The 10,975-nt window shown below is 46.2% G+C and overlaps 1 protein-coding gene across 1 annotated transcript in view; it reads right to left on the reverse strand.

Annotated features, from left to right (window-relative positions):
* NAA25 (N-alpha-acetyltransferase 25, NatB auxiliary subunit) overlaps positions 1-10,807 on the reverse strand; it is a gene marked incomplete at its 5' end in the record, with an annotated part of 28,911 nt that extends 18,104 nt beyond the window's left edge. The window contains 8 exons of the mRNA XM_084272267.1: positions 555-666; positions 1,154-1,232; positions 1,682-1,789; positions 2,637-2,711; positions 4,473-4,591; positions 6,060-6,198; positions 7,324-7,409; positions 10,750-10,807. Coding sequence (XP_084128393.1) covers positions 555-666; positions 1,154-1,232; positions 1,682-1,789; positions 2,637-2,711; positions 4,473-4,591; positions 6,060-6,198; positions 7,324-7,409; positions 10,750-10,807 — 776 coding nt within the window. The remainder of the gene's footprint in view (positions 1-554; positions 667-1,153; positions 1,233-1,681; positions 1,790-2,636; positions 2,712-4,472; positions 4,592-6,059; positions 6,199-7,323; positions 7,410-10,749) is intronic.
* Between the last annotated feature and the right edge of the window lie 168 nt (positions 10,808-10,975).

Consider the following 10,975-nt stretch of genomic DNA (forward strand, 5'->3'; position numbering starts at 1 on the left):
AAAAGCTCATGAATATCCCCACAGAGTGCTAAGGCAGAAGTTTTTCCCCTGTGTTTAACTTATATTTAAGATTAGGACACAGCCAAATACAAAAAACAAGCAAGACATCTGTCTTGAGGAACCATCAGAGATTTGATCCTACTAGTACACTCTCTCCTGACACGTCCTTTCAAAGCATTGCATGCATTTCCCAGTACGAAACCTGGCCAAGTGAGAGTATTAAGTTCCAGGAAATTAAATGTAAATGCAGTTCTCCTCTCCCACCATGGAAGTTAAGAGCTGGACAACCAGCACAGCCTTTACAAATAAGGAGGTAAAGATCAGTCTATTGCATTTATGTATTGCTGAAGTCAGCTTTCAAAAAGGAGTTCTGACACTGAGTCGTCCTGTGACCTTTACCACATCCCTTCAACGTTCTGTTCAGCTGCCCCTTTCCTCAGGCTTTGGAGCATTTGGAAATGCTCTGAGATCCTCTGATGTACTTCTATTTTAGCCACCATTTACAAAAGCCTCTAAGCAAGGCAATTCTCAACCAGCCAGGAATATCATCTCACTTTTTCAGCAGCAGCCTTCTCGACAGTGCGTTGCACTCCGGCCACCTACACAGCTTCTTGTACATTGCCATACACTTGTTCTCACGGCTCTGGAGCTCACTCGTCAGCTTCTCTAAATTAAAAACAGAAGGGCAAGTTTATGCAGAAAGTAGAGAAGGAAACACATTGACTAAATAAAGCTTCTTATTATAGCCCAGCATGTAAAACAGCAAGTGCAGAGGAACAGAAGAGAGGCCCTCGAAGGACAGAAGGGACAGGTTTCCTATGGGAACTGTACCCCAAGTCCTGAAAAACTGCAAATGCAATTTAATCACCAGAAAGACGCCTCAGTGATGTAGGATATTAAGGGCTACAATAAATGAACATGCTATCAACGTAATGATGCTGAGAAGTTCATCACTGAGTAACAAATACCACGAAGAGATGGGTAAAGCCAGCTTGTGCGAGCACACCTCTGGAGTTTCCATCGATGTTTGCAATTGGTGCTGAGAGCCAGGCTTCTTACAGCCTTTTTGTTTTGAACCAGTGGACAATCAGAAGCAAAGAAGAATTGTGTGTGCAGCACACAACTGTGATTATTTATTGGCAGAAAAACTTACCTCCTAGTTTTCCTCTCACAACATCTAAGGCTTCCTTATACTTCTCCAAGCGTTCCAGAATCATGTAGTACAGCTCAACCTTAAAAGAAAGATTAGACTGCAATGAAATTCGCTAGTAAAACAATATACAGGTATGCCAAGAAATAACGTAACATAACTTGTGTTACTGTCACTAGAAACAGGAGACAGCCAGGACTGCAAAGCTATCTTTAGCATCCCAGAGGGCAGAGCATTCAAGAATTCAGGTCTTTTTTTCCATTCTCAGTCCTGAAGCTTCTCTTGGGGCCTTCCAGGGAGCAAACTAAAATACTTCATCAGTCAAATCAAACACCAAAGAATTTCCTTGACCACAAGACTCCAAACCCCTGTCTGGTCTTCGTTTCCCTTCTGTTCCACTACATTCACATTTACTCCCAGACACTACTGATTATTATCTTGGAGAACTGTTAAAATAACCAACTTCCTTCAGCAGCGCATTCCTTCTCTGAATAACGTTTAAAATTAGCTGAAAGTATCTGTAAGCCTTACTTCAGCCTCAGCTTCAATCTTATCCTCCTTCACCATTTTTTCCACCATTCTTTCAGCCAGTGGCAAAAACATCGTCTTTGAGAGGTTTTCATCCTGTGCTGAAATAGACTAAGGAAGAGAAGAGTTATCGTAAGAGCTCATCGACTTTTTGTGTTGTCCCACCCACTGCTTTTTTCTAATTAGAAAAGGAGGAGGGGGGAACCAAACCCCAACCCAAGTGCTTCGATCCCCCCAAACCCACACGTTCAGAGCTGCCATCTGTCACACGCAAGGAGAGCCTGCTCTGTTAAATCAGCAGCAGTAAAGCTAACGATACCCCGAGCAGCTCGCTCCCGATTACGCTATCCAGAGGCATCCATCCAGGCACACAACACCCATGGTGAATAACATGTGGCAAGAACACATCTGTGTTTTCCACAGCACAGTATTTTAGGGAAGGCGATTAACGTCTCTGTGTTTATTGTCTGCTTGGCCAACACGCTGTCAGGTTGTTTGTCTAGTGCCTGAATCTGTTCTCTCAGCAGCAGCAGAGCTATTTGCACAGGCTTTCTGCAGTCTCACAGACACACTAAGTCCAGAGCACTCATTCATTTCCTCCTAGAGCCTTTCCTTACAGAGAGCAGCTCTGCCTAACTAAGGAGCTGCAGATATCTGAGGATTTATTCATTAGCTCTCTAACTAAATAAATACTAGAGTACTAGTCCAGATACAAGAATAAATCAAGTCATATAAATGTAGCAGGGCAGATCAGTTAAGCTGTGTTACAGAAACACCACCTTTGTTTTGCACCACATCGATAATGCTGTGTAAGCAAGGCTCAGTCCTTCCCCCAGCATCATATAGGAACAGCCCAGACATATTTCACTTACAGTAATACCTTGGTATCTTCACTCAGCACATTTCTATAGTTGCATTGTACGTGCTGCAAAAGTAAAATTCAACATTGCATACACACCTGCATAATCAGGCTCATCACAGACCAAAAATAGTAAGGATTTTTGGGTACAATCTTGTAAAGTGCCATTCCAGCCTGAAAAATAAAAGTTTCATCATTCCTGAATGAGTTCTCATGACAGACAATGCAAGCTAAGCAGCAGTGACGGCAGCAGGCAACACAGAATAGGCAACTACATGGGAGGATTTTTATCAGCTCTATCAGAGGGAACTTGTCAGCCCTTCCATCCTAAGAAGAAAACAGAGGGGGAAAGTGTTTCAAAGATCAAGTGCCCTGAGGAGGTCTGACAAGCAACAGTAATGAGCATGTGTTTGTACAATGGCTGAAACAGATGACAGCTTTAATTAGAAGTGGTGACTACATCAGGGAGCAGAAGACTTATTTGCTAGAAGCAAGAGGGATATTTCCAGTGCTGGTTTTCAGTAGTGTGCTCAGTCAGTGCTAAAAGACACACCAAAGCACGTGCCTCCCTTGTGCAAGCAACTGCCCTTCAACACTCATTCAACCCAGATTCCCAGCGCCTGCATAGAACAAGCAACACTTTTACCCACACAAAACAGGTACTTAAAATGAAGAACACTACATCTAACACAGCCTGCCACCACGAATGGACTTCTGTGACTATTTCCCCATTGCTGTCTTAGTCTGCCTCTTCTAGCTCTTTAGCTGAAACACCCCAGAACACGAGACACTGAGGTTTATTTTCGCTCTCCAATCAGTCAGCACCCACACACTCTTTGCATACCTAAGTCCTTAGTTGAATGCACAGGCCAATCTGGAACACACTACTCTGACAACACCTGGATAACCTAACTAGGTACACGTCTGTGCAACATTTTAAACATACAAAAGGTCAGATAAACGTTAAATATTGTTATCTGGGCAAGACTAGCATTTTTTTCCCCTTCATGCTTGTAGGCAGGGGTACAATTAACACACAGTCACATCTCCCTGAAGTTTAGATGATCACATGAGGCTTGTAATGTCATGTACATTAATAACTTAGACCCTATCTATAGCCTGAACAGCATTCAAGTTGAGGTTTTTATGGAGCATCATCACAGTCCTGCTTAATATGTTTAGTTATTTAAACCAAACTTGCACAAAAATTCAAGTCACCTTAATACAGTGGGAACAAGAGGGAGTTTAGGACTCATTTACTCGTTGCTCTCAGCTTTTTTACACAGAAGAGTGAGAGCGCATGCTTTGAAAAGAATCTTCCATTTATAGGCATTCTCCAGGCACCTAATTTGGAAGGGATGAAAACAAAACTAACCAGGATGACAGTGTTCTGCCAACTGGGAAATAGGATGTACTTAAAGGAAGTGCTTTTTAGTTTTAATTCACTCGGTGACAACCAGTACAAACCTAGTTACACATTTGATTCCAGAGGCAATAGGTCAGGCAAGATTACTCTTCTTCCTCCAAAGATAACAGCAAACTGAAGATTGAATCAAGTGTGAAAACATGGTTTGGAAGATCTTGCTAGATCATCTTGTGTTTATTCCAGAATTCCTTTATAATACACAGCCTCATATGGAACCACTGTACTGATAAAAGACCTCCCAAAATAACCAACATAGTCTATCCGATCAGATATGCACAGAAAAAGCAGAGCTGTCTTATCCCATGTAAGGAAAAGAAAGCATCTCTCTTCAGATAAACCTCTAAATAATGCTCTTTTAAAGCCTTTCTATAAAAAACTATCAGCCTATCTTCTGTATTAACCCAGCTTAGCTTTCAATAAGACTATACAGAGTACAAGAAAGTGTTAACTGGAAGATACACAGAAAAAGACACCTTAAAAACAACCAGAATAGAAATTCTGGATTGTACCTGTTGCATCTTCTTGTATTCTCCAACCCGGGCATAGGCCATGAAGAGATGAGAGTGATACTCTTCACTGTTGGGAACCTTCTTTACAGCTGCCTCATAAAGTTTAGTCACCAGTTCCGCTACAGCAAAACCAAATGCTCGAGTTAAGACAAATCTGGGAATCATTTTAAAGCACAGCTACCTAAAGATAGCATCAGTGATGCTGTGAACAAGAATCTAGCTATGCTCATCAACCACAGACACCATACACTCTCCCAAAAGACCCCGAGCACTATAAACATTAGGCAAAAGAGGGAAGTGCTTAAAGAAAACAAACAAACCTCAAAATAGAGTTAACAGCAACAACTGAGCTGCCCAGCAGCACCTAAGCCTTTTTCTTAAGAAAGTTAACCTCTTTTGGAGCACTAAACTGAATGAAGATTTCTACTGCTGGCAGAACGACTGCTCCACACGAATTACAGAATGTTTGCAGAGCCTGGTATCAAATCAGTTCTCTTATCACAGGTTTACTTACATTAATCATATCTGTTATTTCCCAACTGCCTGGTTTAGTAGTCGTACCTCAGTGTAGTATTAGAAAGCTAAAACCAACTTGCCTTTTCACATAGTTTACATATCCTTGACACACATACATAAAACATCTAATTACAGTCTTCTTGCAGGACCAAAAGTGGAAGTGCCTAACACCCACTATTTCCTTTCTGAATTATAAACTGAAAAGCCAGAAACTCGAGCTTAATGCTTATGCAAGTCATTTAGAACACAGAAAGGCTTTTGACATTTTCAGGGGGCTGTATGTTGAGGTCACACCTACATCCAAAAATCTTCTTCAAGAAATTATGCTTTGACTCCATATACACACGCACAAAGAAATAAACCAGGAGAGGATAAGCAACTGCTCTACTGCAGGCTGATGCCAAATAAACTGTTTCTACAAAAGCTGTTTCAACCCATTGTTACTGCCCCAGAAATTCCACAATAAACATTGCTACTACCAGCAAGAACCACAAGAAGCCGAAAGAAACAACTGTTTAGAGCTGTAGATCAGCAGTATGTGAGGTCTGGCTTCTTTCAGAGAAGCACAGGCAATTCTACCCTGCCACTCAAATATTCACAATTCAGTATTTTTAAAATAATGCAATCTCTGCAATGAACTGTGCAGAAAGCCAGTGGTTGGGACTTCCCTTCTATTTGTCCCACAGATTCTCGAGGCCTGAACCCCTCAGCTACAGCGTCACAGCATTAAGCACACCCCAAACCACAGACAGTGGGATCTGTCATCTCCACCACATGCACTGACAACAAATCCCAGTAGCTTTCATTAAAAAACCCCCATCGTGATGGATGGGCATTAGCACGCCACTCACTGAGGAGCTGTGTACACAATGTTAATGAGAGGAGCCTAGACAAGGTTCTTCTCTCCATGCTAGAGCCTCAGAGGCGTGTGACAGGCGTCATTTACATTCTCCTGTGCTGTAATAACAAGCCTTTACACGAACCTGGACTTCTCACACTCCCCATGAAACCCTGGGTCACGTAGACTTCCAGACCAGCACAGGGAATTAGGAGGCAAAGGAAAAAGCTTACGTCTGTGCATTTCCCGGTAGAGAATAGTTAGTGCTTGTAAGGAATTATCATCTGTGGGTTCAAGCGCTGCTACTTCTTGCGCCACAGCATACGCTTCATCTTGCTTGCCAGTCCTCTGCAAGCCAATTGCCTTCAGAACCTATTGACACAACACAGAAGCAGCTGTTAGAAACCCAGTCGGCAGTTGCCTGCAAAAATCAGATGAGTAGAGGCCCAACCACCTCATTTCTTCTACACAACTTTGGGTTTTATTAAGCTTCTGAACCATATGTCTGTAGAGGAAATCTTCCAAATGCAAGTGTCATCGAACAGTGTGGCTTTGCATTTCTTAACAAATTCACAGAGCCGCTAAGGCATCAGCTGCTGCTCTGTTTCCCCTACCTGCAGGCTGAAAACCAGCCAGTCCTGCCAACTTTCATTTTTTTCCTTTCAATAACTGGCCAGAGAGAAGTAATGTAAATGAGATTCAGGTCAATGACATACACTTGGGCTCAGGAAGTTTTCAAAATGCAGAAGCAGTATGAACTCTAGAGGAAAACCCATGGGGAAAAAGAGGAAAGTAGCAAGATAGTCATATGTTCAGAAAACTGAGGAACAGAACTCCTCTCCCTTTAACAGGGACACAGCAAGGAGGGCAGCGAACAAAAGGCAGAAGAGCAAACGCCTTCAAAGTCACCTTGTTACATTTTGCTAAGGAGTACACCGCCCAGATAAATCACAGCATGTTAGGAGTTGGAAGGGACCTTGAAAGAACTTCTAATCCAACCCCGCTGCCAGAGCAGGATCACCCAGACTAAATACGCAGGATGTTTTGGTGGAAACTACTACAGACAGGTGCCTCGACCTAAGGTCTGTAAGAGGTGTTTCTGAGGCACAGCCCGGGTGCCACAGTTGCTTGCAGTGGCTCTGACAGGCAGCTGGACTATTAGTTAAGGTGTAGCCAGTTAAACTCTAGTCATTAGAAGCACCTCACCAAGAGGATCTGTCTGTGTTTTCAGGCAAACATGGGGAAAAACACTATCTTGTGTGAACAAGAACAGCCCGAAACGTTCCAGAGGGTTCAGAAAACACCATGGGCTCTGCAAGATCATGGACATGGCTCAAAAAGCACAGCAAAATCCCTGTGTGATCTAGCCTAGGCGATCCTGCTCTGGCAGGGAAGGTTGGACTAGATGATCTTCCAGGGTCCCTTCCAACCCCTAATGTTCTGTGATGCTGCAAAATGCTCCATGCCCCAGAGCTACTCTCACCAAACCAGACCTACCTTTGCACAGTGAAGATCCTTGTGTTTCTTGAGCAGTTTATCTGCTTGCTGGATGGCCATCTTATTATTGCCATTATCGAGATAATCTGCATAAGAAAAATACATACAGCATTACAGAGGTAACTTTCCCAAGTGGGTCCTGTGTTCTGTTAACCTTCCTATCATAGAGTATGTGCTCTTAGGCCAGCAGCCCAAACCACATTTTCCTCGTACAATCACCACCAAGCCAAACACCCAGGAAGCATGTCATTTAGTAGATGAAGTATTCATCTTGCTGTACTAGTTTTAGTCACTCAAACAAACAAGCTTTTGTAATCTCTCCACACAGATCATTACAGCAACAAAGGAGACATAATAGAGCGGGTTCTGCGGCAACAGCTCTTTGCTAGCAATGCAGCTTAGGCGCTTTGCTTCAGTAAAAGTGGAAATTAATTCGGTGTGCCTTTGGGAGACTTTCAATGACTTTTAACAGGCAGCAGGTTGGAAACTAAGCACTCACAATCTATCAAAGCAGGGAGCGAGAAGAGCTGCTCCTCCATGTGGTCCATGCTTCAGCACAAGAAGTCTGGCCCCTGACAGAGTCTTGCTACACTTTCACAGGGCTGGTTTTAAAGACAAAAAAGCAAAGCTCCCCGGGGGGGGGATCCACTATTTCCTGGGGGAGATATCCCACTAACCAGTAAAGCTGCAGCTGTAGAAAGCCCCTGTCTCAAGACAGCTTTCTCCTTTTTTCAGACCGCTATTAAGATTTTCAGCTTGACCTAGACAGTCACCAATGAACAAGTTTAGATCACGCGAGCCCTTCCTCTTGCTCAAAAGTTAATACACAAATTACTAACCAAAACCTAGCAGAAAAGGCTGAGCTGCACCTGATGTGCCAAGAGGGAAGGGGCTGCTCACCCCGTTCTCGCCTCTCCCCCACCAAACTGCAAGCAGAGCTAATTGAAATTACATTACACATCTTTTTCTCCTCAGGACCGTAGTTCTCATTATGAGGGAGAACTCTTACCAAGCAGAGAGGTGACCTTTAGTAATTCCTTGGTATATGGTACAAAGTGTGCATCTATACTAATGAGAGTTATATTCGGCAGCTCTCACTGCTGTTGCTTCTGTGGCCGAGCGCTGCGGATTTAAAGAAGAGCTAATTGGACTCCTGAGCCCATAAAGACAAAACCTCCAAGGAGGTCTCCACAATGAAGGAAACGTAACATCGCTGTATAAAACACATCTTGAAATTATAATACATTGTCTTCACATGGGCTAGACAGCTACCTTAACTTACAAAAACCTGAGCACTGCTTTAACATTCAAACTTAAAAGAGGGGTTCTCAATGAAGAGGTCGCAAGACTGAACCAGAACATCCCAACGATCCTTTCCCACACCAGCAGAGACTTCTTGATTTAAGATCGGTGCTGTACGGTTCACTTAAACACAAATTATCTGCCACACTGTGCTGCTTACCTTGGATTAACAACTGTGCTGATAAGATCTCCACTTTAGGTCTCCTAAAGTAAATCAAATAAACCACAAGCCTCTCTAAACTGCAGGAGAATGAAAAGACTGTATTTCGCTAACAACAAGAAAGTTTGTCAGAAGCCAAAGCAGCTGGCAGCTTCCACAGGAATCCAAGCTAAAGGAAAATAAACTTAAGGCTACGTTAGGTGCAGGTCTGTAGGTGGAGATGTTCAATGGCTGGAAATGCAACCTCCAGGTGAAGGGAGAAGGAGTCAAAAAGAAAGATAAACACAGCTGTCAAGGAACCCCAGTAACCAAGGCACTGGGTGCAAACGGAAAAGCAGTGTTGTAAAAGGACCAGACCTTCGACCGCACACTGTGTATCTCCAGTTTACAACTTCTGCAAAGTTGGGTACTTATCTCTTTAAGAACACACAGTTTGTTTCGGGTCCTGCAGCACCAAAGCCTAAATTCAAACCTCACACTGCAGATAATCCTTTCTGGATCTAGCAGAAAGCTCTTTTAAAGCTCTCTCCCTTACAGCTACACTCTCTGAAATGAGTATAGCAGAACACATCTCGGCATCACCTGCCTTCCTATCGGTTGAATTCGCCAAGCTTTTACTTCTAAGAACATTTAAGATGCTACACAGGTTATACTACAAGTAACTGCACATTGATAAAAGCTGCAATCACCGCACATACGACGGAAAAGACCCCCAAAATCCTGACATAAAGACACACCGCACAGCCTCGTTCGTCACCACACCACGAACCTCAGGACAGCTCTGTGCTCACCCTTCTAATCAAACAGAACCATCTCCCTCCATTTCACTGGAACTCATCACAGACACGACCCACACCATCCTCACTGCCTGAGCAGCAAAGGACATTCCCAAAGCACGCTCACCCTAAAATGAGGGCAGAGCTCCAAAGCATTCCTAGGGAGAGATTTTTTGGTTGGTTTTTTTCCTGGTGCTGAACAAAGTTGGGAACGCTTTCCAAAACCTCTGCCCATCCCTCGGTTTTAGGGAAGAAGCGATACCATAGCTTGGGGGGGTGCTTTTCTTTTCCCTTTCCCTGTATTTGCATAGACAAGATTGTCTGCAATTTCTTAAGCAATCGCAACTGGAAATATCTGGGGACAGCCTAATACAAGAGGTTTCTTAACAAGACTCTCTCGTTCTTCCAACTCCTGTCTCCCTAACACCCTAATTAGCCTGCGCCCCAACACCCAACTTCAACGTGCCCCTGACCGCTCCCGCTCCGTTTATGAATGAATCCATTCCCGGCCTCTCGGCAGCGGGAAACGAACGCCCACCCAGGTGACCCCGACCGAGAGAAGGGGGCAGAGAAGCAACCACCGCCGCCCGTGCCCGCTCCTCCTCCGGGGGGTTCCGAGTGGGGAGCCCCCCATCCCCCCCCCTCTCTCCCCGGGAGGGTAGCGAGGGGAGCCCCGGGTGAAACGCCGCTGGAACCCTGGTGCCGTCCGCCGCCCGGCCTGGCCCAACCGTCGCTTCCAGCCCCAGGGAGATGAAGGGAGCCGGGCTTCGTGGGTACCTCCCCGCACACACAGACCCGCCGCAGGCTCCCCGGGTAACGGCGCCCGGCGCAGAGGCGCCCGCAGGAGGAAGGACGGAGCGGCGGGAGGCCGAGAGCCTCTCCCGGCGGGGCAGCCGGGGCCGCGCTGCCCCCGGATCCCGGAGCGGGCCGTCCCGGCGCATGTCCGCCGAGCGTAGCGCGGGGCTCCCCCGCCAACGGGGACGAGGCGGGAGAGGCGGGCGGGCGGCCGGAGGGCCCCGACAGAGGAGCCAGCCAGGGCTCGCCGGGCCGAGCCGAGCCGTTCGGCGGGGCCCTCCGCGCCGTCCCCAGGCGCCGCCGGGCTGGTCGGAGAGACCCAGAGAGGCCGCGGCGACGGAGCGACCCGCCAGGCCAGGGGAGCGGGGTGGGGGGGGGCCGCGGAATCCGTACCGTAGATGGGCCGCAGGCGCCGGTCGTTGGGGTCCTGCACATGGCCCCGCGCCGCCATGATGAGAGCGCAGAACCGCAGTGCGCAGCCGCCGGCCGGGCCGGCCCGGGGGCGGGGGTGAAGGGGCCGGTAGGAAGCGTGGGGCGGAGCCGGGACCGGCGTTGGGCTTCTGAGGAGCCGGGACGGTGCGGCTACCGCTTTTCCCTTCTCGAGGCTGCGTCGAGTCCC

The sequence above is a fragment of the Gallinula chloropus genome (genome assembly GCF_964237585.1).
Source record: "Gallinula chloropus genome assembly, chromosome: 17".
Taxonomy (NCBI): Eukaryota; Metazoa; Chordata; class Aves; order Gruiformes; family Rallidae; genus Gallinula; species Gallinula chloropus.